Genomic DNA, 26,753 nt, shown 5'->3' with positions numbered 1-26,753 from the left:
TGGGTGTTTTTGCGTTTAACTTGTGGCTCAAATTGGCAGTGATGTGAGAATGGGATGTTGGACATAAACAATGCATGGATCCAGCCCTAATCCGGCGATAAGTCGTAGGGAATTCCCGGAATCTCATTGCCAGAGTCCAGACTTGGTGCATGCAGAGGCAGATTTAAGCTTGAGGAAAAAACAAAAGCAATTGTGCATGTTGATGAAATTCGACAATCACTTAAGCTCCGCCTACGGACGGCCCGGGTGGACACCACATGTTACAGTGTTCAGTGACGCCCCCCACCCCCTCGTGTTTGTTATTGTGTGGAAGCATGGTGCCTTGTAGTACCTGATCGGAGGGGTAGGGGCTTCGTAAAGCTGCTCATCCCCAGGTGATCGGCACACGGAACGCGCACACGAGGCGTCAGCGTGAAAACGCAGCGTCCCGCATCCCTGAGGGGCGTAAACGCCATGCTGCATAAATCGGCCGCAATCCCAGCCTCACTGCGGTTAACCTGCCTGCCCACAGCGACGGCTGGGCGGACCGGCACGACGTCACCGACGGCTATGTGAGGGAGGCTGCCGGCGGGATCACCATCAAGCTCCAGTCAGCCGACGTCAAGTGGTTTGACGACTACTACCTGCGTCTGCGGCCTGACAACAACCCGCGCGACCCCTGGTTCCCCGAGTTCTGGCAGCACCGCTTCCAGTGCCGGCTGCGGGGGCACCCGCAGGAGAACACCAAGTACAACCGCACCTGTACCAGTAAGTGCTGTGCCGCCCCGCGCCCGAGGTGACCACCCGCCCTCACCCGCGCCACCTCGCCGCGGTGATTAAGCCGTATCCCCTCGCTCCTGTGCCAAACGCTCAGTCGGGTTAGTCACCTTCCTGCGGGGGGAGTGGAGCCGACTTCAGCCCCCAGGATTTGGGGTCAGCTGTTTTTTTCCTTTACAGCCTGGTTACAGCCATCTTACGCCAGACTGTCCTGGAAGGCAGCGAAAGGAAATAAAATAAATAAAGTCCAGGCGAGGTGAAATGATTCAGACTCGGTCACGTGTGTTTGCCGGCCCGTTCAGAGACGCCGAGAGACACCTGCCCCAAGGGCCTTTGTTGTGTCCTTCTTTGCATTTCCGGAAGCAGGATAAATACATCAGCCGGGATCATGGTCCCCGGGTTTCTCACTGCCGTTCTTATGCTGATTAAGGCTGCTATCGAGGTTCCCCCATTCATCAGAAAGCCCCCAGCCGGGGCTAAATTTATTTATTCAATCGCCTCTTTCTGCCCCTCAAACAAGAGAAGGTTCTTCTTTGTAAATGTGGCCCTTTTCTTGCTATTCAAACCCCCCCCCCCCCCCAACCTTAAAGCCACTTCAAAGGCATCGGTGGTAATGACACCCTTTGAATATGTAAAAAACTAGAGATATAAATTACTGCGTTTAATGTTTCTGGTTTGTCTCTCTGAACGACACTCGCCGGAGTAGCAAATGGCAGATGTGTGGGTCAGGAAAAAGGTGTCCCCCCCCTCAAAAGCAGGTGGAGTTGTGGGGGGGGGGGCGGTGAAGTCCGGGCCGCCGTGGACGAGCCTGGTACTTTTGCACTGTGTCACACTGACAGATTGTAATGGGGACCAGTCAGCCCAGTCCAGCTCTTCGTCTTCGCACTGGAAGACCTGCAGGATGTATTATTAACTGTAAACACAGCTGTCGCATTCTGCCAGCCTACCTGCAGGGGGCATCGGTGTTTGCAGCGGCAGCATGCAGCTTCGGCTGCCCTGTCCACTCTTATTCTTCAGTTCACTTCTGGGGACTCCTCACTGTAATAGATCAGGGCCCCGTCTGGGATTGAACCCCGCGTGGGGAACTGGCATCACTGCTGTGTCCGTGTTCTGGGCCGGACGGGGCTTTCGTGTCACGCTGCAGGAGGTGGAGATGAGTCCTCCGTGAGCGCAGTCAGCTTAACCCTAAAACCAATACCGCACGCGCTCCGTCGGCCAGAATGACGGGAGCAGCTGAGTGTGTGTGTCACCGAGGATATTAACTGGGACGCCTTGGCGCAGAAAGCGATTGGCTCGATCACATCCACACTTCCTGTCTCTGCGAAAAAAAAGGTGTTATCTGGGAGGATGGAGCATCGCAAGCGGCCTCCTTCACCGTCATTCGTTTGGTGGCAGGTGGCAGACTGGTTGTCACAGTTAATAGGACGATGATAATTGCGACGCAGAACTGATCCCCCTATTATCTTTATACGTTTAACCCAGAGAGAGAATCCCTGAGGCAGCAGTACACCCAGGACACCAAGATGGGCTTCGTCATTAACGCCATCTACTCCATGGCATACGGGCTGCACAACATGCAGAGGGCGCTGTGTCCAGGCTACTCGGGGCTCTGCGACGCCATGAGGCCCATCGACGGCCGCAAGCTTCTGGACTTCCTGATGAAGACCAACTTCACGGGGGTGTCCGGGGAGGGCATCCTGTTCGACGAGAATGGAGACTCCCCCGGCAGGTGAGACGGCGGACGCCCCACACCCACCTGACCCGAGGGGGCGGGGCTATGATGGCATTTATTAGGTACAGTTTGGCACATGATTTGTGGTTCACAAGTAGATGTTCAACACGGAAATATTATGCCGTTTGTGGCTGTGAGTTACAGCTAATGCCGGTCAGAGCTGTAATCGGCAGTTTGGGAACATTTTGGTTTCCCAATAAATTATACAAACACCCGAGAGAGACTTGTAGATAAGATGAAGACTGTCCGCCGGCTCTGTTATATTAAACTTGGATATGTTACTGAACATTCTAACTCATTTGAGACGACATCATTGGAATGCATGTACAATGGGAGCAACGCAGAAACAGCCTCTGCAAAGTCTCTCTGGGGAATTAATGGGAAATTTATACCAGGCTAAAGCAATAATTAACGGGGTGTTAATACCAGGCTCCGGACTCCCCAAGACCCTGAATAGGACAAGCGGTTTCGGGCAGACCGGGATGACCGGACAGATGGATGGATGGATGGATGGGCGGATGGAAGGATGACCAAACTGATGGATGGATGGATGGGTGCATGGAAGGATGACTGGACAGATGGATGGATGGATGGGTGGGTGGATGGAAGGATGACCGGACAGGTGGATGGATGGATGGATGGGTGGGTGGATGGATGGATGACCGGACAGGTGGATGGATGGATGGATGGATGGGTGGATGGATGGATGACCGGACAGGTGGATGGATGGGTGGGTGGGTGGATGGATGGATGACCGGACAGGTGGGTGGATGGATGGGTGGGTGGATGGATGGATGACCGGACAGGTGGGTGGATGGATGGGTGGGTGGATGGATGGATGACCGGACAGGTGGATGGATGGATGGGTAGGTGGATGGAGTGGTGTTTATCTCTACAATTATGAGACCATACTTGGTAGGAGAGAACATAGGATTTAGACAGGATTTCATCCTTTATGGTTTTTATTATCGTTATATTTTTGAGTAGTTGTATTTTTTTTTATTCGTTTTGCGTTTTTATTTTTACAATGTGCAAATAAGTGTCTCTTTGGTTTAGTTATTCATCCAACACCGACAGACGCTTTGCTTTTGGTTTACAGCTGTTCCTAATTGTGTTTCTGTTTGCAGTTGTAATAATAATTTCAAAACAAATTATGTTTTTCCTGCCGTACTGAAATTGCTCCAAAATATGAATCAAAACTGAGGTTGTCCTGAATCATGGATTTTGTGGGCTGTAGCCCCCCCTGCTGAGGGAGTCTTCCCTCACACGCTTCCATTTTCAGCGTGTCTCCTGTCCTTAATGCCCTTCAATTCTGTCTGACTATTCAACTATTCATGTACTTTGTATTAATTTCACCCCTCAGTTGAACTAAATAGGCAAGAATCACTTGTGTCCAGGGGAGGTTTAATGCACGGGCCGTCTGAGGCTATAACGCAGAGCCTCGGCAAACATTGAAGCTCCGCCCTTATTAAATCTGGCCAATTAATCCACCAGCATCCCAACCCCACCTGGGTAGGTTTCACCACCGCTAGGGGGGGCCTTATAGTCAGGTGTCCCTATGGCCCCCGTCTGTCCCAAATCAGGTCACTTCCGGTTTCCACTGTTTGCCAAGTGTGACCCTTTCTCCCCCAGGTACGAGATCATGAACTTTAAGAAGATGGGTAAGGATTACTACAACTACATCAATGTGGGTAGTTGGGACAACAGCGGCCTGAAAATCAACGATGACGAGATCTGGTCCAACCGCAGCACCATCATCAAGTCGGTGTGCAGCGAGCCTTGCGACAAGGGCCAGATCAAGGTGGGTCTCGGGCCCCACCAAGATGCCACCCTGTTGTTTCAACCCCACTTTTGGTAGCTTCTCCATGTGAGCTGTTTGCGGCCTTGTGTGTGGGACCTGCTGTGAGTTTAGTGAGAAGGTAGTTTCAGCCAAGTTTGGGATAATGGATTATATTCTAATGGCCCAGTATACCACGCCCAGTCCATACCCGGTTTTTATGGCTAACTTCCCCTCCCAGGTTATCCGCAAAGGTGAGGTCAGTTGCTGCTGGACCTGCACACCCTGCAAGGAGAACGAGTTTGTCTTTGACGAGTACACCTGCCGAGCGTGCGAGCTGGGCTCCTGGCCCACAGACGATCTTACAGGTGAGAGGAATGACCATCTATCTACATTTATTTCGCTGATGCGTTTATTCAAAGACAGCTTGAGATCATACCCTAGCAGCAACATGAAGCCAAATAAAGCATCTCAAATAAGACCGGGATTCCAGAGGGTGCCATGTGGTGCAGGGGGCTAAGCCTATGTGCCTCTGGTCAGAAGGTCACCGGTTTGAGCCCAGCTTCTGTGCAATTGTCACAAATCTGTGTGCCCATAGGCATCCTTGGCTGACCCTGGCCCGGGACCCCACCCGTATGTCTGTCTCATGGAGAGTAAGATTTGGGTGGAAAAAAGAGAATTTCCCCTTGACCGTTAATAAGGTCGCTATTCTTCTGAAAGTGCTGCACAGGGGTGCTTGGCTGTTTTCTAAAAAATCCTGGGGATATCGGCAGACGCAGGTAAGCGAGGGGCGTCTCAGAGCCTTTCTGGGGTCCCGCTGGAGGATGGAGTGATTTGTCTGCGAGTGCCACGTCTGGCTCAGGCTGCAGGCTCGCTTCATGGATTCCATCTGGACGGGTCTTCAGCATCCGCTTCGGCTTTGCCAGGTTTTCTATAATACATAACGACTTGTGAGTTATTTTACCATGGAATGTTCTGGCTTTCGGCATAACCAAACCAACTAAACTGAACAAACATCCTAGAGGAACTATTTCATTTGAGGTACATTTCCTGAGGGTCGGCATTGTACAGCGCGAGTGTCCAGCCACCCTGTGGACGTCGGGTTTCGGGGCATTGCGCTGCTCAGAGAAGGCCGGCGCGGCTGCCGTCCCCTGACGTATTCACTGCAGGCCGCTTCAAACGCGTCCGCATCCGATTGAGCGATTTGGCAGAAACGCCATTTTTTTGTGGCTCTCTGCGGGTCACAGCTGTGTCATATTCTCCAGTCCGACTTGAACCGCTGCTCATCGCCGCCGATTAAACCCCCGTCACGCTTAACATCAGTGCGGCTGTTCGTGCACAAATGTTCACGTTGCGGTAGAATAACGACGGACATGGGGGGGGGGGGGGGGATGCAGCACTCCCACGTCCCGAAGGAGAGACATCTGCAGCAGATAAGGAATATTATTGACTATTGACCCCTTTGAGAGACTCATTTGTTCTCCTTTATAATGAAGGCAAAGTGATTCCTCCCTACGGTCTAAATGAAGCATTTTCCCCCTCTTGCCCGCTGCCATTTTCCATTTCCCCATCAACCCCGTGGGTGCGTGGGTGGGGGGGGGGGGGCTATGATGTGCCCCTTAAGGAGGGTCTCGTTCTCAGCAACTCACTGAGGCTAGTTTCTCTTCATATTTCTGATAAACTTCAAGCAAAAATATGTATGAAAATTGAAGTGGGGGGTCACTGCCACTTTGATAGGAGCAGATGACAAGCCTGTGCTAACAGCCCCCTTAAGGGAGGGTATGGGGTCTGCGCAATGCTGCACCGCAAACACCCCCAGAACACACATTACCATGTCAGCAGCACTCGCCGTCTCTCAGCAAACCTGCCATATTGCTTTGGTTCAGCCAGTGAGGAAGTGCTGTAATGTTTGGAAAAGCTCGGTTTGCCTGTTTCACAATAAGGACCAGAAGGGCTGCTTGGCTTCCTCTATTAATTTAAATATTTACAAGACACTTCTGGGATTTAAAATTGAGCAGCTCAGACGGTGATGTTTGAACACGTCTCCTCCGAAATCAACATTAGGTGTGCGTGTGATGTGAAATACCTTTATAATACTGATAATATGGGAAATGTATATATATGTAGGCTAATACATACATGTCTGGGCATGTCTGTTATAATTACAATGACAACATGACATGTTTCGGCCTAAAAAATATTTAATTTAGTGCACTTTCTGTCTGATGTGTTTTTGTCCAGCTTCATGTTCTGCTTCCCTTAGTAAAGACGTCTGTCTGGTACACAGAGACATATCAGAGGAGCACATCAAGTTTGGGCACGACGTCATAGTCACATGATCTGTCATGGGACGATTTTAACAAAATGCTTAACAAAGCCGTCACTGGCTACCCTGACCCTCTGCAAGTTTAGAAAAAAGAATCCAGTTTTTAACACTTCATTGCTCCTTTTGTTCAATGTATAACTTGAACAGCTCTTTTGTGTGGGTAATCTAAAGCGAAACTGAATCATGAGTCAGCATTGCTGTTCTTCCTTCCTAAAAGTGAGTCACTTCTTAGTGTCACATGACTGTGAAATTGCACACTGGACACAAAAGCCTGGGGTTCGAGGCCCGGAAAGTTGGCTCATTATGTCTTAACCTAACCAGCTTCAGTAGAGAAACTGCATGACTGAGTAAAACTATATTTTAAAACATAATCCAGTGAAATTCTTTTGATATTATAAAGAGGGTCTTTACAAGCAAGACAATAATAAATCAGAAATTACTTTACTATCACAATATAATTCTCAGAGAACCTGGGGCCAGGATCTGATAGGAATGTTTTTCTCAAATTTAAATTTGTTACGCAAGATTTTTTTTCCTTTGCTAAATCAAGTGTTGCAACGTCGCTAAATTCAAATGCAAATTGAACTTCGGTTTTTTGTAAATTAGTATTAAATTAGCATTTACACGATAGGTGATTAACAAGTCATTAATCAGAATGGAAATGTTATCTTTTTAAATGTCAAAGAGCTGTAGTCGTGGTTTTATCCGCTTATCAGAATGGAGCCCTGGATGTTGTCGTGTCCAAACGTAACGCTGCCTTATAGACGTAGCATCAAGAGGACATGCAGGGACATAGAGAGCATCCCCCCCCCCAATTTAATCCCCATATGTTTAGGGTGACTATAGGGCTTCTGGGGTCATCAGGTCTTCCAGCTGAACATTAAGGGCAAATGGAACAAAACTAACATTCAGGATTCCAGAGATTCCCACTTGCTTAATTGTTCAGAGGATGTTCTCTGGAACGATTAACTGTGACTCTACGCTGATATCCTGATAATCTCTTGGTTGTCCTATATTATAAAGTATATATTATATTATAAAAATAAAATTTGAGAAATTCCTTGAAAATTTTAATATCAGTGAGCTGACGACAGTGATGTTTTCCTCACTGGATGTTTTTCCATCCATCCATCCATCCATCCATCCATCCATCCATCCATCCATCCATCCATCCATCCATCCATCCATCCATCCATCCATCCATATATATTCCAACTGCTCATCTGGCTCAGGGTCTTTTTTTTAAACGTCTTTGTTATCGCTTTCTTACTGACCATTAAAAAAAGAGAAATCTAATTTGATGTGGCTATGCACAGCATCCCATTAAGCATAATGGAAATTAGCTACTGTTTCCAATTAGAATTAAAGTAATCGCCTCCTTGATTGTTCAGTGGAAAGACATTCGCTGGATGTCACAGCCTTGTGAGACCTCTGCTTATAACACAGGCAGGCCGTCACACAGCTAAGGGCCAATCTGCCCGGACAGGCCGTCACAGAGCTAAGGGCCAAGCCGCCCAGGCATACCGTCACACAGCTAAGGGCCATGCTGCCCCGGGCAGGCCATCACACAGCTAAGGGCCAAGCCGCCCGGGCAGGCCGTCACACAGCTAAGGGCCATGCTGCCCAGGCAGGCCGTCACACAGCTAAGGGCCAAGCCGCCCAGGCAGGCCGTCACACAGCTAAGGGCCATGCTGCCCTGGCAGGCCTTCACACAGCTAAGGGCCATGCTGCCCGGGCAGGCCGTCACACAGCTAAGGACCACGCCGCCCGGGCAGGCCGTCACACAGCTAAGGGCCAAGCCGCCCGGGCAGGCCGTCACACAGCTAAGGGCCATGCTGCCCGGGCAGGCCGTCACACAGCTAAGGGCCAAGCTGCCCGGGCAGGCCGTCACACAGCTAAGGGCCAAGCTGCCCGGGCAGGCCGTCACACAGCTAAGGGCCAAGCTGCCCGGGCAGGCCGTCACACAGCTAAGGGCCAAGCCGCCCGGGCAGGCCGTCACACAGCTAAGGGCCATGCCGCCCGTGCAGGCCGTCACACAGCTAAGGGCCAAGCTGCCCGGGCAGGCCGTCACACAGCTAAGGGCCATGCTGCCCGGGCAGGCCGTCACACAGCTAAGGGCCAATCTGCCCGGGCAGGCCGTCACACAGCTAAGGGCCAAGCCGCCCGGGCAGGCCGTCACACAGCTAAGGGCCATGCTGCCCGGGCAGGCCGTCACACAGCTAAGGGCCAATCTGCCCGGGCAGGCCGTCACACAGCTAAGGGCCAATCTGCCCGGGCAGGCCGTCACACAGCTAAGGGCCAAGCCGCCCGGGCAGGCCGTCACACAGCTAAGGGCCATGCTGCCCGGGCAGGCCGTCACACAGCTAAGGGCCAAGCTGCCCGGACAGGCCGTCACACAGCTAAGGGCCAAGCCGCCCGGGCAGGCCGTCACACAGCTAAGGGCCAAGCTGGCTGGCAGACAAAGGTGCACAACTAATTGTGGGAATTTCAGGTAGTGTTGCACTATTGCTCTTTGTTTTTTCTTATTATTTGTTCTTAATGTTTACTTTCTAAATCTATCTGTCTGTCTGTCTGTCTGTCTGTCTCACTGAGGTCTTTATTTAAAAAAAAGACTTCACTGCTCTAAGAAATGTCAGTTTCTCTAATTGGTATTTAAGGCTAATTTAAATCCCACAACTCTGAAATGTCCTGTTTTGACAAGCTGTTATGTGCTATAATAATAAAAAAAAAATCTAAAAGAAGTATTATCCAAAATGAAAAGCAGGGGGGCGGGGGCTGGTCCCTTTAAGAAATCCAAGCGCAGTGGAACAACCCATAAAAAACACATCCAGCCAAAAGCACTATCCACAGGGGGGCCATCCTCCACTCTGCCCCAGCTGTGATAGCCCGGAATCAGCCCCACGACGGTGCTGTACCCCCACAGGAGGCAGCCTGTGTGTGATTGGACAGAAGCATGGATGGAATATGGTCTCTGATGTCGCTGTCTCAGATATAAATCAGGTTCCCAGTTTGTAAGTGGTCAGGTTCACACCATGTGAAATGCATTTGAATGAGAGAGATGGGGCGGCCGTGGCGGGGGGGGGGGGGGAGTTCCCTCCTCCCTCCTCCCTCCTCCCTCCTCCCTCCTCCCTCCCCTCATCCTCGGCATGGCTGCAAAGTTTCATCATTCTTTATTAAGGAGAATATTTAATATGAATCGGGTTCCGGCACCAGTGTTTACCTTAATGGGAGCTGAATGTACGCTTGCACTAATGCATAAAACATCGCTTCAGCTCTGGCCGAACCATCCCTGCACGCTCCCTGCTTTAAATACATGCGCAGTGCGTCTCCTTCACCTTGTTTCACACCTGTACTCCTTAATGATTCCCCTCCCTCCTTTTCCAGCCCGGGAGGTAGAGGAGCAGAGCAGCAGCCCAGGCTATCTGCTCTGAAGGCTTTGGAAAGCTGCAGCTCAAATAAACAACAATGGCCAAATGCCATAAATGCTATTACCTGCGTATGCGATGTATTCGAATGCAACACCTTGGTATTGGGGATATGAATGAATGCTTGTACAAAATATTAATTCATATTAAAAAGACATTAAAAAAAATTCTACCTTGATTTCAAGTGTTTGTGAGACTGAGTCTTTATACCTGAGATACCGCTTCTTAGTTAACTGTGAGTTTATTTCTTCACACATTAGGAGGCACTGTAATTAGAGCTGTCCTTTGGATTAATTGCTCTTATCGCATGCCTGCGAGACTGTGCTTAAAACTCATTTAGACAGTGCAGAGCAAGCTAATGAACGGTCTGCCTATGTCTGCCCACAATCTGCAGGCTGTGACCCCATTCCTGTGGAGTACCTCCGCTGGGGTGACCCCGAGCCCATCGCCGCCGTCGTCTTCGCCTGCCTGGGGCTCCTCGCCACTTTCTTTGTCACCTCCATCTTCATCATATACAGGGACACGCCCGTGGTTAAGTCCTCGAGTCGCGAGCTCTGCTACATCATCCTGGCTGGCATCTGCCTGGGCTACCTCTGTACCTTCTGCCTCATCGCTAAGCCGCACATCATCTACTGTTACCTTCAGAGGATGGGCATCGGCCTGTCGCCCGCCATGAGCTACTCGGCACTGGTGACAAAGACCAACCGCATCGCGCGCATCCTGGCTGGCAGCAAAAAGAAGATCTGCACCAAGAAGCCTCGCTTCATGAGTGCCTGTGCCCAGCTGGTCATTGCTTTCATCCTCATCCTCCTCCAGCTGGGCATCATTGTGGCTCTCTTCGTCATGGAGCCACCTGACGTCGTCCACGACTACCCCAGCATCCGTGAGGTGAAACTCATCTGCAACACCACCAACCTGGGTGTGGTGGCTCCGCTGGGCTACAACGGGCTGCTCATCCTCAGCTGCACCTTCTACGCCTTCAAGACGCGCAACGTGCCGGCCAACTTCAATGAGGCCAAGTACATCGCCTTCACCATGTACACCACCTGCATCATCTGGTTGGCTTTCGTGCCCATCTACTTCGGCAGCAACTACAAGATCATCACCATGTGTTTCTCAGTGAGCCTCAGTGCCACTGTGGCACTGGGCTGCATGTTCGTGCCCAAGGTGTACATCATCCTGGCCAAGCCGGAGAGGAACGTCCGCAGTGCCTTCACCACCTCCACCGTGGTGCGCATGCACGTGGGCGATGGCAAGTCCTCCTCTGCGGCCAGCCGCTCAAGCAGCCTGGTCAACTTGTGGAAGCGCCGGGGGTCTTCTGGGGAGACTCTGAGGTATGTGCTTTTCCATACCTCCCCTCCACCTGCTGCCTGGCAGGGGGGGGGGACCTGTGATGACTTACAAATGTGGTTTCTAAGACCTGTAAATAGATCGCATCATGGTTGAGGAACTGTAACCAAGAAATAGCCCTGAATAAGGTGATGGGTAAACCAGAATGAAATCAGGTCTTCAGCGGCACAGCAATAGCTGATGAATGACATCATCTGGCATGGTGAGTTACCCCCTCTGAAGGGTCACCTTGCTGTACCCCTGAGATCTCATCATGTAAATGCATCAGTTGGCTCGTATGTCACATACACATTTACTGATGTGTATAAAAGGCTCTGGAGACCATAAAAGTCTATATTACTGTTTTTAATCATTTTCCCTTAAGGAGGCAGTGCTTCTGTAATATATCTGTCATGGCTGCTATGTAGAAATAACTCCAGGAAGTATATCTGATGAAGGGAGGTGTGGCTTCTGAATAATGCAGGAACTGTATGAGATGAGGGGAGGCGTGGCTTCTGAACAGTACAGGAACTGTATGAGATGAGGGGAGGCGTGGCTTCTGAACAATGCAGGAAGCATATGAGATGAGGGGAGGCGTGGCCTCTGAACAGTGTAGGAACTGTATGAGATGAGGGGAGGTGTGGCTACTGAACAGTGCAGGAAGTATATGAGATGAGGGGAGGCGTGGCTACTGAACAGTACAGGAACTGTATGAGATGAGGGGAGGTGTGGCTTCTGAACAATGCAGGAAGCGTATGAGATGAGGGGAGGTGTGGCTTCTGAACAATGCAGGAAGCGTATGAGATGAGGGGAGGTGTGGCTTCTGAACAGTGCAGGAAGCGTATGAGATGAGGGGAGGTGTGGCTTCTGAACAGTGCAGGAAGCGTATGAGATGAGGGGAGGTGTGGCTTCTGAACAGTGCAGGAAGCGTATGAGATGAGGGGAGGCGTGGCTTCTGAACAGTGCAGGACGTGAAATATTAAAATGTTAAAACACGAGTACCACATCTTTCCATATTAAAGGATCTGACTGGCACTAAGGCCCTTTGCAGCCCTCCCAGAGCCTTGGCAGGCTGGCCTCGTTAACAAGCTCTGCTCCAGTCTCTGCGTGACGCCCAGGGCCGCCCCACTGTGGGTTACTAAGGCAGAACATCACCTTGACCTTCATATTTCACACGCTGTCCTATCATGTCTAGTACCTGTGTTTTTCATGGATGAGAGGAATTTAAATATCAAAACTATTAGCACTTAAACTCTCCATCAACCCCCAGGGATCTCTGCTTGAACTCCCTTTTACCCTGTTTTCTTCTGGAGGGCTGTAAGGCTCCTCTTAGCTTGCAGGGGTATCTGCACACCAGGGGGGGTTGCTTGCTGTCTCCTGCTTTTTTCTTTCAGCAGAGGTCCAGCTCTTAGCAACTAACCTGTAGATACTGACCAATCCGGTATTTCTGGATACATCTGTTTTGCATGGTTTGTTCCACACAGTTTTTTTGTACATAGCAAATGACTGAATCCACTAAAAACTGCCCATAAACGTGATCCGCCATGTACTCTGAGCGAGTAGTTCCAGTTCCCAGGGCAGAGTGGTTCCTCGGGCGTGACAGGGGAACGGTCACGGGTAATAATATCTGAGGGTAGCGAGCTGACATGCTCGTTAACATACTGTTCCGTGTCACGGTGCAGAGTCAGTCTAACATAGATGTATATGTTCAATTAGCATGTTAAAGCAGCGGGCTGTTTTTTATACTACATCGTGACTCTTGTGTGGTACAGCCTCACGGATCTTCAGGCTCGCTCACTCGCAAATCCCGTCTGCCTGATAAAATCAGACTTAGTGAACCCTCAATTATACAAAAAAAAACCCTACAGTTTCTAATTAACCTCGCAGCTGGGCCACATAGAACGATTGTCCCTCAAGAAGATACACTGCTCTGCTTTTCTGTTTTTAACGCAGAGTCAAATTGCAAACCTCGACTTGTCATAAATGTTGGTTAATGATGTATTTCGTCAGGCAAATATTTCCACCGATGAATTTTGTGGTGCCAGTTGAGCGTTGTGTGTTAATCATTAATGTTAACTTGTCAGTTACGTGATTTGCCTGCTGTGGTTACTTCGGCCTTAACGAAGTGCCAACAACTTATCAGCGTTACTTGGAATGGACCAGTTATCGTACAATCAGATAAACGGCCTTTTCTGCTGCATCTGCTTCTTCTGTTTTCCCTCCAGTTCCAATGGCAAGACGGTGACCTGGGCGCAGAACGAGAGGGGCTCCCGAGGGAACCACCTGTGGAAGCGGCTGTCCTTTCACATTAAGAAGCGTGAGAGCAACCAGACGGCGGTCATAAAGCCCTTCTCCAAGGGCCCTGAGACCCGCTACGGGGGCGACGTTACGCCCGAGTCCAGCGCTAAGATGCTGTACGAGGTGTCGGAGGCCGAGGAGCACTACTCGGGTACCTACCAGCCTCAGACACCCTCGCCCATCAGCACGGTGAGCCAGCGGGCTGCCGCGCTGGCCAGGGGCCTTGAGGGCCCGCCCACGGGCCCCTACCGTGGCGAGCAGGCGCAGCACAGCCCCCACAATGAGGGTTCCATCATGGACCAGATCAGCTGCGTGGTGAACCGCTTCACTGCCAACATCAGTGAGCTCAACAGCATGATGCTGGCCAGCACCCCCGTGCCCCCTGGCGCCGCCGAGACCTTCCCCCCCACCTTCCTGATCCCGCGTGAGATCCAGCTGCCCACCACCATGACCACCTTCGCGGAGGTGCAGCCTGTGCCCCCCGCCGAAGCCGAAGCCTGCCAGCCCGTGGCGGGCCGTGCCTCCCCTGGCAGTGACGGGGACACGCCCCCGGGCTCGCCCACAGTCCGCAGTGACCTGGAGGAGCTGGCCACGCTGACCCCGCCCTCCCCCTTCAGGGACTCGGTTGGCTCGGGCAGCGGCTCACCCACCTCCCCCGTGTCAGAGTCCGCGCTCTGTATCCCGGCGTCGCCCAAATATGACCGGCTGGTGCTGCGGGACTACAGTCAGAGCTCCTCGTCCCTGTGAGGCGGCGGCACGGCCGGGGGCGGTGAGGACGCCCGGCAGCTGCAGTGACACGTGCGTACGGGCATGCGGGCGGGCGCCCCACAGGCTGGGTGCGGGAGAGCATCCGGTCCAGAAGTGACACCTACTGCCAGAACATCACAAAGCAACAGCAAGAAAGAGTCCAGGGTCCTCGGCGACACCCTGGTCTGGTCCTCATTCTGGCACTGGCCTTATACTATCACATGGCTTTTTAGCTAATTAGACGCCTCCCGCATGTGAGCATCGGCAGACCCACCTTTCCCGGGTGGTCGTTGTCTCCGGAGTTGCGTCGAGAATCCAAGGGCTGTGAACGGTGGTAGTGGGCAGTTCCCACAGTGACCGGCGCATCCCAACAGCGTCGGCGATGCCAGGACTGTGTCTAACGGGGCAAGGGTCCAGCTTAACCCTGGGGAAGGCTGTAAATACGGCATGTGTGATGAACCTCGCTGCCAACAAACTATTTTGCTTCATGGCCATAGTGGAGCACACACACGCACAGCCACCTGCGCAGAAGAGCACACGGATCACCAAGAGCTCCCCCCTTTTCGTACCTTTATAGCTCTGTTTTCATTTCTCGCCTTTCTGAGGGGGCGGCTCTCAATGTCCTACTGAAAGCCTGAATGTATGTTTCCAAAAATGATTCCTGAATGACGTGGGACCAAATCTATCTTGTACCTCCAAAGGGATTGTGGGAGATGTTCCTATGTTCCACACCGTGACGGCCAAGGCTATTGTGGCGATAGTGGCTACATGCATTTGAGGTTGGGAGCCTCAGAATCATTTCACCTGTGAAAGTAAGCATTGTCTTAGTCATACTATGGGACCTGTCAGACAAAGACCGTAAAGCCACTGATTGGCTCACTGAACGGCAGCCTCTGCATATGTCAGTCTCCTGTTTTAAAAAGGGCTCTTCTGTTTGGAGCTTATTATTCCTATACAGCTGCTGAGACAAGATGGTGTTGACAGACGAGAGTATGGATTGGGTGACCAGATTAACATACTACACAATAGCATTCATTCTATTCACAGATTCACATGTCAGGTGAGTGATCTAGTGTAAAGTAAGAGGGTTGCGGTCCATCACCAAGATGCCAGTAACACTCCGTGGCAGCAGATGGCTTGTAAATGCTAAGGACGATGCTAAAATGCTATTTTTCATTAGCAACTCAGATATCAGAAGTAAACCAATACTCCTCACAGAAAAAAAAGCGTAGAGTTGAGGTCAACACGCCTTTTAAAAAGTGCTGTTGATAGTTAGGGTACATATATCATATATCTACATGTACAATTGTGTTTCAATGAATGTGAAAAGCTGTTTTTAGCTTCAGTTGTCTGGTGAGTAAATATGAGAAAAATTTATTATGATGACAATGACCTGTGCCAAAGGGTGGGGGTGGGGGGGTGGCAGTGTTTGCATACAATCAGAAGTTAAAGTCTGTTTTACCGTTTCATTTTTTTAACCATTTTTTATAATGTTTAAACTCAAACAAAAAGCAATACGACAGGTATATATGTACACAATGCATACAATATTTAAATGAAAAAAAAATTGTTGTGCATCTCCGGTGTGCTCATCAAAATGGCGTCTGTTTTCTGCGGTTTATTAAAGATCGTTTGCTTCGTTACGTCAGTAACATGGACCCTCAGATTTTCGGACCAAGACGGCTTGCTTCTCCACGCAGGTACCTCTCATTCCCTCCCTAAACTGTCAGACTTCAGCATTCAAGAAGCTATTTGGTATACATGAGGTTCTACCATCTGCCATCAGAGTCACCTACAACATTTCAGTTTATGGAAAACTCTTTGTTCGTTTTGTATTATTTCATATATTTAACAATTAATCTGCGGGACGTTTCAGTGAAGCTCTTCATAAAAGCCTTTCTTGAGTGGGCTGATTTGGTATGACAAGCATAATTTAAGTGTCATGGCAGTAAAATGATTTTAAAGTAATTCATGCTGTCTTTAACAGTGTCTACAATATGAAAGGGTATCAGAATGAGCTGTAATTACACAGAGCAGGATACTCCTGCTATCAAAAGTAAATCTTGCTTCTGCCAGATATGAAGGGTCACCTGCTGTCTTTTTCCTGGGTGACGGTACATGTTGGCTTTCTAATCGAAAGCAAGACACGAGAAATGGAAAACAGACATGAAAAATGTCAAAAATGAGGATCACGCCTCTGTGCATCTCGAAATGGGGAACACGACACACATTTGTTCCAGCTGTAAGTGTCAGGGGTTGAAAGCGCGTTCCGCTGGCTGTTTGGGTGTGATGCCTAATCCTGGCCGGCCTCCATCGCCGTCAGCGGAATTCTGCTCTGAAGACAGTACTACTCTCACTTCTCATCTCGACAACAGCCCGTAGTATCTTTCAAATCAGAGCCTATTAATGTTTCTATTCAGTTTGTTTTGTCTTAAAATAATGACGTGAAAAACGTTTTAAGTTTATGCTTTATAGGATGTTTTGGAATATAGTTTGCAGTTTCATTACTTACTTAGTAGGGTTCATTTTTAACACGCATTGAATTTTAATATATTGACTGGACGCTGACGTGTAGTTTGGCTGGGGAAGAAACATTACGAAAAATTCTGTATGGTCCCAAATGAGTTTTAAAAATGAAATTTTAGGTTTCCTGAAAGTTCTTTTTATAGCGGTACGGTATTTATTTGACGGCTTCACTCGATGTGCTCTGACAGGAATCTGTATATTTCCAATCCCTCAAATCAAAGTCTGTGCCAACGCTATTGAATCTGTACGAACTAAGTGCTTTTTGTGGTGAGATTAGATGATTGTTACCTACATATATACATATATACACATATATTTGTATATATGTGTACTATTTTTGTGAGATGTGTTTTGGTTAATTTTTGCTGCTTTTCTGACTTAATGAACTTTAGAATGTAACATTATATTACTAACGTGAAACTGGACATGATTTTTATTACTATTTGTTGATGTTTAATAGTTTCATTACACTGTAAATGTGAGAGAAGAATAGGACCGTTTAGAACCATATTTGAGGTTTTGCGTTTTCTTACCATTGTATTATTGTACTGCAGAGTACTTTTTGAACATTATTAAAAACCTGGAATTAAGGCCCTGTGTCTGTTACCTTTGGGGTCGGCAATGCAGAAACACGATTTTTGACGATCGACGCAAATATACGGCCAACAGCAATAGCTTCCCCATGAGAAGGTCACACTGAAAACCCCTAATATGAATCTCATTGTGAATTTCCCATAAAATTAATTAGGAAGCATGTAAGCTGGAATTCCATTACTGCTCCATTATGATGGATTCTCATTTAGACATCAGCAGATGGGACTTCAGACCTATTGAACAGAAGGTAAAGAAGGCCTGACATGTTCTCCTGGGACAGATGGAACATGCATCCCAGCTTGTCCCATGTAAGCAGTACAGCCATTGCAGATGCAAAGTCTACCTGCAGCCTGTGGTGAGATACTCAAATAGAAGAATTGACACCCAAAAGGAAATACAGAGAGATCTGAAGCTGGACAGAGCGCATACCATGTTTATATAGCTGTGTTTGAGCTGAACTCAGTGAGGACTCTACGATGGGAGTCAGACTGCACATCACTGCTAAGCGCAGTGAGAATTGTGTGTCACTGCTATTGTGTCAGAGCTGAACGCAGCGAGGATATTATGATGGGAGTCAGACCGCACATCACTGCTGCTGTGTCAGAGCTGAACGCAGGGACTCTACGATGGGAGTCAGAACACATTTCACTGCTAAATGCAGTGAGGATTGTGTCTCACTGCCATTGTGTCAAAGCTGAAATCAGTGAGGATACTATGATGGGAGTCAGACTACGTGTCACTGCAGCTGCATCAGAGCTGAATATGCTGAAGACTCTACGTTGGGAGTCAAATCGCGCATCACTGCTGCTGTGCCTGAACTGAATGCAGTGAGGACCCTATGATGAGAGTCAGACTGTGTGTGACTGCTGCTGAACACTGAGAGGAAAGGTCTTTCAAAGAGGAGCCGTGAATAGGACACTAAAATTCAAAGAGATCTGCGCACATAACCATCCTGATGATGAAGGCCTTCATTCAGTGTCAGTCTTTTTCAAAGGACTTCAGTCTTTGTGCCAGTGTTCAGAATTCACAGTGGAGGTTGGAGACTATTGACTGTTTTGTGTGTGTTCATCGGCAATGGTGTGTGTTTGTAAACATAAACCATGGTCATCAGGTTGGACTTTACAACAGCCCCATTTTAACAGGAACAATCAGTTTTTATCAAAGGTGACCAGCCCAGATTGCTGTATTGGTGATGTCTCACACCCCGAGAAGAGCCTCCAAAGGGCAAAGGTCATCTGTGTCTGCTGTCCCTAAGAGTGTAACAGCGGGAAACACATGGCCAGTTGCTGCTGTGTTATACAGTAAACCACTGACATTTGTCACTATTGTATCTAACTGCTGCCAAAATGCCTTATCGCAAAAACTTACATAACGCATAAAAAAAACAACCCATCAGTGGGTTTGACATTTCATAAAATAGATGGCTTTTTTTGGACATCTTGCTGAGTGCTTTGTATTGACAGAGGGGAGATTATGCAACTCGAGTGGGGAGGCGGAGTACAGTACAGATCGAGCGTTTGGCTTTACACCAGAGCGAATTGCACCCCCCGCAGTGACGCCGCAGAGCAGGCCTCTGTGGGGCCGACCATTCCGGTAACAGGCGGCGATGGCTGACCCGGACGTGCCGGGAACGATGCGAGGCTGAGGCAGAGAGATCAGGCAATGAGTGGCGGCGAAACCATCCTCACATGGCCGCTGGCTGCACGGGCCTCCCACTCGGCCCTGTACCGTCTACCGAACAGACTGCGAATCCTATGCGTGAGCATGGTGCCATAACATGAAACATAGGCGGCTGAAGCACAAATAGATACATTTAATGCTCGCAGTCCCCTGAGATACGCCGTCTGCGCAGACTTGTGGGTAAAATTCCATGAAGGAGCGATGAGGAGGTGAAGAAGGGAGCACTGGTGAGAGTGGCTGTGAGTTTGATCGCACCCCGTATCCGGAAGCACCATGACTCTGCGTTATTATGCTAATGACGGTCACCCTGTTTCTCCCTCTCAGAGGAGAACAGTGTCTTCTCACTGTTAATGGTGATTCTCAGCTACATGGTGGGTAGGATCACAGAGGCTTTCCGCACGCTGCCGACACACGTGATCCTCCCTCTCCTTTCTGACTTCACCCAAATGTCCCTGGTGACCATTTCTACCCAATGCCAGTGACCACGGTTGGATCAAAGATAATCAGAACGTATTTTAGAAGAGTAGAAAGAGGCATTTCAATATGGTAGCTGATTATAAAAAGCGAAGTGTGTCTTGTTGTGGAGATGCATGTGACTTCATTAGGGGAGAGCCAGGCTGTCGCTCCTTGGCTGCTCCTTGTGGATCCACACAGCGCGCTCTAAGGCGCAGTGGCTGTGAAAACCAGCAGCCATAGTCTATGGATTATATGACTATGCGCCCTTAAACTAAAATGTTCAGTCCTACTGCTTGCAGTAAAAGATGTCCCTAAGGAATATGACTCACGTTACCCCACACAACTCCAACCAGCTGCTATCCTCCTGCCTGTCTTTGTCTTTGAAGGAGAATGATAACATTTTGCTTTGTAAAGAGTCAGCATCAGTTCCATAGATATGTAACTATGACCAAACACTCGCGCACACAGAGCCCTTATCCATTAACGACAAACTTTGTCCTCTAAACGCATTTTAACTGAATCACTCAGGACGAGGATGATTTCATTAGTTTAACTTCTACAAGACGCTGCAAAAAAGCTGAAAACACCACCTCAAAGAATGAGGCTGCCTAATTTCACACGGCCATCGACACTCTGCAGCCGTGCCGCGGCAGGAATGAGCTCAGGAACTGGGATGAACACAGCAGAAGAGTGGATGGTGACAATCGGATGAATAAGCACATTCCTCTACTCCTGTTAACGCCAATGAAGACAACCTTCTTCAAATGGAAATACTGCACATTCGTGCACAGGAAGAATCTCCTGCCTCTAAGTCTGCTTTCCTAATAACATGCATGAGAAGAGAAGCCACAGGCTGTATTCATGAGACCCCTCAGCAATAACTGCGGGTCAAACCCAGCATCAGTGTGGGTGGTGATTCACCACTGATAGGAAGAATGCGATGTTACATCTGCTTGGTGTTGAGTATGACTCAAAAATACCCTCCTCACTTTTTTTTACTAAACTAGCCCAGTTGGCTAGTAGCAAAAATTCTTAAATTCCACCCTTGGTAATAGTAAAATACACATATTGTGGCCCCATGCACTTCTTACACTACATAGACATAAAATAAAGTTAGATAAATTAAAGAAAATTCCAAAACAATGTAGCCTCTCCAGAATTGCCAACTTTGGTCACCTGCCTGGAGTGAGATTTTCAATTAGAGACATCTCTACACACGCATTTACATGCATGTAACAGTTTTATTATCTTGTAAAGAGTCTGTAGGGTTTGTAAACTACCCCATTGCTTTTGGTGTAGCTAATTTTAGGTTTATAATGGAATAATACAGATTTATCGTAAGACCAGATGTGTGAGAGTTCGCAGCCCCACTTATCTTCCAGCGCCACGAAAACACGTCATGTAACGTCATTACAGCGGTAAATAAATCCAAGCGCGCTCTCGCTCTTCTCGCGGCGGGTCACGTGGCACGTCTGGTCACATGATCGGGGAAGTTCGGAGAGTCGGGGCAGCACCAACGGAAACTTTCGAAACACTTGTAACTCAGTCTTGACGGGAAAAGCAGAGCAGACACCTATTCTCCAGTAGTGAGTTAGACCTAAATCTGTGGTAGATATAAAATAATTGGCAGCTCATTCTTGCTTTATTTAGCTGAGGGGCGCTTTCGAGATGAAGGCTGCCTTGGCTCTGCTGTGCGCCCTTCTGCTTCGGACGGAAAGGGCGCTTTGCGATACTCCCGCAAACTGCACCTACGACGATCTGGTGGGTACCTGGGTTTTCCAGGTGTCCAAGGGCGGCCAGGACCGAAGCATTAACTGCACCGACATGGGTCAGTATGACTTAGAGTTGCTTAAAACATCTGCTGTACAGATGCATGAAGGAAGTATGTAGTAATACTAGTATGCAGTCGATTTCGGAATTGGTGCTGTTTCCTTACACGGTTTCGCTTTGAAACTTATAGCTAGTGTAGCGTTTAAAAGTACATGTATGTCTGCTTTCTGCCAATACTCGACATATTATTTTGTGTGCCTCATCATTTATTTATTTATGACTTTCTGGATGCGGGAATTTGCTCTCTTCATACTCAGCTGCTCTCGGGTTTTGAGAAACGTAGATCAGGCTGACTGCCTGAAGATTTGCACTTCTTAATACTTTCCAGGTCCCGCCGTGAAAACCGTTACCGTGCACCTCCAGAAGCTGTCGGTGGCCACCGACGATCTGGGAAATCAGGGCTTCTTCACGCTGATTTACAACCAGGGCTTCGAAGTTGTCTTGTCAGACTACAAATGGTTCGGTTTTTTCAAGGTTGGTGTTCGAAATGGTTAATGGTGTTTTCCAGACCTTGAAATGATGGTCCTCGTGATGCTGCTGCTCCCAGGCTGCTCTGATAACACCCCTGCTGATCCACGCTCATGCTGTTCCTCTTTTTCTTCCGCGGAATTCAAAAAAGAAACCACTTGTCTCTTATCTCTCTTTACTGCTGCAGCTTATTGGCTAAATTGAGACTGATTTTCCTTCCCTGAATGCAGTATAAGCAGGACGGTAGAAACGTCACCAGCTACTGTGACCAGACTTTGCCTGGGTGGGTCCACGATGTCCTGGGCCATAACTGGGCCTGCTTTGTTGGGAAGAAGGTGTCGGCCATCCCTGCGAGGACGTCCGAGGGCGGTAACCCAAGTTTTCGGCAAAGGCAGTGAGTACCTGGTTGCTTAGGAAATAACCTCGAGGATCGGTCTGCTCCACATTTGTTTCACTATGGTATGTAAGGTGCTACCATGGTGCATGTTAAGTGTCCCCAAAGGTGGCGATGGTCACACGCCACTCAATCTGCCATGTTTTCAGGAACGTGCGCATGTTTCGAATTCAACCTGAACACTGCATCAGTTTGGGTTTTATCGTTCGCATTTTCTGATGATTAAGATGATTGGTCTGGCTAGACTGAGCTGCACATAACTGATCTCCTGTGATGGGAAACAGTCACATACTGGTTTTATGAGACACAAATCCAGGAAATTCAAGCCTGATTAAAACAAAGAAAAGCAGGCGGATAATTGCGTGTGGTTGTTTCTGCAGCTTTTGCTGGTGCCGAAGGCTGATTTCGGTGAGATGTGGGTGGTTGTGTTGGGTGACACACTCTTTTCCTCCGGCCCTGGGCACCCCAGGCTCTTCCAGCAGGCGTACAAGCCGAGCGCCGATTTGGTGAACACCATCAATGCCATGCAGACATCCTGGAAGGCTGCCGTGTACAAGGAACACGAGCTGCTCACCTTCGAGGAGCTCTTCCGGAGAGCGGGGGGGCGCGGCTCCCGTATCCAGCGGTGAGGTCACTGCTCTGCATGTTCCTGTATGTGTTGACGTTCAGGACTATCGGGGTTGTTTTCTCATGAGCATCTCTAAATGAAATCGGTTTTGGCGGCGCTCAATAACAACCATTAGAGTGAGGAACACCACCAGCCAGCTTCCAAGGTCTCCTTCCATTCTGCTATAGCGGCAATTCACCCAGCAGGGTCTGAGTGTCTCAGCGGGGATGGGAAGCGTGTTTGGGGCCATCCGGCTGTCCATAGCAGCCTGGGCCCGCGGTGTCATTTGTGAGCTGAGAGTCCAGTGCTGCTAGGGGGGAGAAGCTCAGGAAGTAGGCTGGTCCAGCTGATTAATTAATACTTTAAATGATTTATTTTTGTTGTTGTTGCATCTTGGACCCTCCCTCTCAGGCGCGTGAAGCCGGCCCCGGTGACTGCTGAAGTCTCCAAGCTCGCCGGCAGCCTGCCCCTGCACTGGGACTGGAGGGATGTCAATGGGGTCAATTACGTCAGTCCAGTGCGAAACCAAGGTGCTTCTGCGTTTTCTTCAGCCTGTTCTCCATCCATCCATCCATCTATCCATCCATCCATCCATCCATCTATCCATCCATCCATCTATCCGCTTATCCTAGCCGGGTTGTGGAGGGCCTGAAGCCTGGGTCCCGGGCATCTGAGCACAGGAGGCTGGTGCCCGCCCTGGGTGAGATGCCAGTCCATTGCAGGGCGCACACATACTCTCACACTCTGTGGCTGATTTTTTAGGCATTGTGTTGCTGAGCTGCAGGGTCAGATTAACCTCAGGACCACCTGTCTGTTTCTAGGATCACTGTGGCCTCCAGAAAGAGGAAGGACTTACTGGTGGGGGGAGTTTGTTCCTCCTGTCCTGCTGGTATTTGTTAGTCAGAGTCTCTGGAGAGAAGCTGAGTCAATCCTCCTTTGGGACTCCAGCGAGTTCTAGCTCAGCCTTTTTGGTGCCGCTTTACTGTTGCCCCAACCAGCATCGGAAGTGTACCTTAGACGAGCGGTTTATGGTGCTGTGATGCCCAGCTCCCTCAGAGATGGAGACCTGGGCAGCGGTCACACCGCTCTGGCCAATGGGCCTATGAATAAATGCGTGAAGAGCTGCATCGAGGCGTGTGCCTGGATCCATTTCCTTTAAGAGCCGTGAAAAACAGTTTTCTGGCGTTTTGGTTTTAATTTTAGCTGGGAAACATATTTTCTCAGAGACTGGAAATGTACGGTTGTATTACTGTGAGGTTTTTTATACCGACACCCACTTCCAAGCATGTTAAATGTCTGATGATAGGAAATGTTTTGCACACTGACAGGAGGCCATTCCCCCCCCCACCCCCCAACAGATACGGTTTCACCTTTAAATCAGAGGTCAGGACTTGGGTAGTTTAATCACGTTCCTTTTTTTCAGTTAACTAGACATTAGTTTAAAGGTTAAAGTAGGACTTGCATGTGGTTTGATGGAGATCAATGCAGGACATGCAGAATGAAAGTCCTTCAGGGAACCGTTAGTGGTTATTTTCAGCATCCTGGGTAAATGCCCTCTGACCTTTCGCTTGGAGGCCTTTTAATAACGGATGCTAATATTAGCAGTAGGCGGAGAGCTCAGAAGCCTGATTAGTGTTTTTGAGGTAATGGTGGCCTGGAAATTCATGGGTCGGATAGGTATTTCGCCCAGACTGCCTTGGGTGTCTCAGAGCATACAGAATTATAGGCTAACAGTGTAGCGCTTTTCGCATTTGGCCAGGCGCCGCATGCTGTACCCTGCAGTGAGGTCATGGGGACCAACCCCATGCAGGTGATGGTGGTGCCGCCTCCCTGTGGCCCCCGCTGTGCATCACGCCTCCTGGCAGACATGCTGCATGTCCATTTTACATAATTGCATGAACAGTCCTCCAGTTAGTATGTAAGAAAGCACGCCTTTGCCTGCTGATGCTCCTCAGGGCCCTGCTGGCCTGGGGATCACCTCTGCTTGTGCTTTTGGGGTCCTGCCAGTAGAGGGGGCTCTGCCTTCTTTTCTTTGCTGTCCTGCCAATTTGCAGTGGAGTGTTTTCCCCCTGTTACTGGAAAGTAGACAGTGTTCTTGTCGTCCATATCTTCACCCTGATCATTGGAGTCCCTTAACTGCATGTGTAGCTGATCATATAGCGGCCTCCCTTGTTCTTTGGACCCAACTTTAAGAAGTGTGTGTGTGTGTGTGTGTGTGTGTGTGTGTGTGTGTGTGTGTGTGTGTGTGTGTGTGTGTGTGTGTGTGTGTGTGTGTGTCTGTGTGTGTGTGTGTGTGTGTGTGTGTGTGTGTGAGAGAATTGTGTTGGGCTGGCTGAGGCTGGTATGTGTGACTGTCTCTGTCCTCTGAACATTATTCCAGCTGATGCACATACAGCCTGTCTGTCCCTGTGATGCTGTGCTAACTGTTCTCCCCTCTCGCCCCCCCCCAGGTGGGTGTGGGAGCTGCTACTCCTTTGCCACCATGGGCATGCTGGAGGCGCGTATCCGCATCCTGACCAACAACACGCAGCAGCCCACCTTCAGCCCCCAGGGCGTGGTCTCCTGCTCCCAGTACTCCCAAGGTACCCGGTCACTGCGCCTTCACTGCCTCCGCGTGACGCGTTTCCCCACTAACAGCCGGCTCTGGCGCCCCCTACAGGCTGCGACGGGGGCTTCCCGTACCTCATCGGGAAGCACGCGCAGGACTTCGGCGTGGTGGAGGAGGACTGCTTTCCCTACGTGGGGAAGGACACGGCCTGCACTGTGAAGGACAGCTGCCCGCGGTACTACGCCTCCGACTACCATTACGTGGGCGGCTTCTACGGAGCCTGCAACGAAGCCACCATGATGCTGGAGCTGGTGCGAGACGGGCCCATGGGCGTGGCCTTCGAGGTCTACCCAGACTTCATGGCGTACCGTGGGGGCATCTACCACCACACCTTTGTGACGGGCAGCTTTAACCCCTTTGAGTTGACCAACCATGCCGTCCTGCTGGTGGGCTACGGTACCTGCCCCAAGTCAGGCCAGAAGTACTGGATTGTGAAGAACAGCTGGGGAGCTGGCTGGGGCGAGGACGGGTACTTCCGGATCCGCCGGGGTTCTGACGAATGTAGCATTGAGAGCATCGCTGTGGCAGCGAAACCCATCCCCAGTCTGTAGGAGGCGCCATTCCTCCAGTTCGGTACCAAGCTTCATAATTGATGATTTTTTTGAATGAAAATTCTGCTTAAGGCAGATTTTTAAAGGGAATTAAGCACCTTTGGAATATTAATGAGGACATAGATTGTCCCTTGGTAATGTTTGAATGTGGAAATTTTAATGCATTTGTTTTGAAAAGTAACTTAGGAACAATTTTTCTGTGCCAGTTTGCACTTGCTATTGTTGGAACATCAACCCAGAAATATTGGCTTCAAACCACTGTAAACTAAAAAGCCACCGTGTGGGGAAAAAGTGTCTTAACTGAAGGCAGTTGGGATGCATTTTCATTAAATATTGATTAAATATCAGGAAGGAACTCTATAAAACAATCTTTGCAATGGGACAGTGGAGAATAACCTGATGTTTGGTTTTTATCTTATTTGGGGAGAGTATTGGCATATCTGAAAAGGGAAGATGTGTTTTTATACAGTATAAACAGGATAACATTTTTGCGTCGAAGAATCATCTGTTTTAAATTTTGTGAAATCTCTGCTGTAAAAGATTCGCGCGCGGTTAATCGGAAACATTTACGTTGAATTGTTTGCTTTGTCTCCTGGGGGAAAAATAAAGATGCTTTTTAAGCTCATATGTCGGGTATTTTAAATATAAA

General features: G+C 49.3%; 2 protein-coding genes across 3 annotated transcripts in view; both read left to right on the top strand.

Annotated features, from left to right (window-relative positions):
- The window catches only part of grm5b (glutamate receptor, metabotropic 5b), a 56,779-nt gene extending 39,272 nt beyond the window's left edge, over nucleotides 1-17,507 (top strand). For both annotated transcript variants that reach the window (XM_048980917.1, XM_048980916.1), the window contains exons 4-9: nucleotides 512-747; nucleotides 2,239-2,485; nucleotides 4,121-4,289; nucleotides 4,507-4,633; nucleotides 10,411-11,350; nucleotides 13,571-17,507. In XM_048980917.1, the coding sequence (XP_048836874.1) occupies nucleotides 512-747; nucleotides 2,239-2,485; nucleotides 4,121-4,289; nucleotides 4,507-4,633; nucleotides 10,411-11,350; nucleotides 13,571-14,390 (2,539 nt within the window). In that variant the 3' untranslated portion in view covers nucleotides 14,391-17,507. The remainder of the gene's footprint in view (nucleotides 1-511; nucleotides 748-2,238; nucleotides 2,486-4,120; nucleotides 4,290-4,506; nucleotides 4,634-10,410; nucleotides 11,351-13,570) is intronic.
- Nucleotides 17,508-21,104: 3,597 nt separating this feature from the next.
- ctsc (cathepsin C) lies at nucleotides 21,105-26,729 on the top strand. The gene is made up of 7 exons (XM_048980918.1): nucleotides 21,105-21,474; nucleotides 21,805-21,950; nucleotides 22,175-22,338; nucleotides 22,808-22,963; nucleotides 23,357-23,475; nucleotides 25,396-25,527; nucleotides 25,605-26,729. Exons 1-7 carry the CDS (start codon nucleotides 21,315-21,317, stop codon nucleotides 26,102-26,104), a joined length of 1,377 nt encoding a protein of 458 aa, XP_048836875.1. The 5' UTR covers nucleotides 21,105-21,314; the 3' UTR covers nucleotides 26,105-26,729.
- Nucleotides 26,730-26,753: the final 24 nt, after the last annotated feature.

The sequence above is a fragment of the Brienomyrus brachyistius genome, chromosome 17, assembly GCF_023856365.1.
Source record: "Brienomyrus brachyistius isolate T26 chromosome 17, BBRACH_0.4, whole genome shotgun sequence".
Taxonomy (NCBI): domain Eukaryota; kingdom Metazoa; phylum Chordata; class Actinopteri; order Osteoglossiformes; family Mormyridae; genus Brienomyrus; species Brienomyrus brachyistius.
The sequence above is the reverse complement of the archived record's forward strand: the minus strand, read 5'-3'. Positions and strand labels throughout refer to the sequence as shown.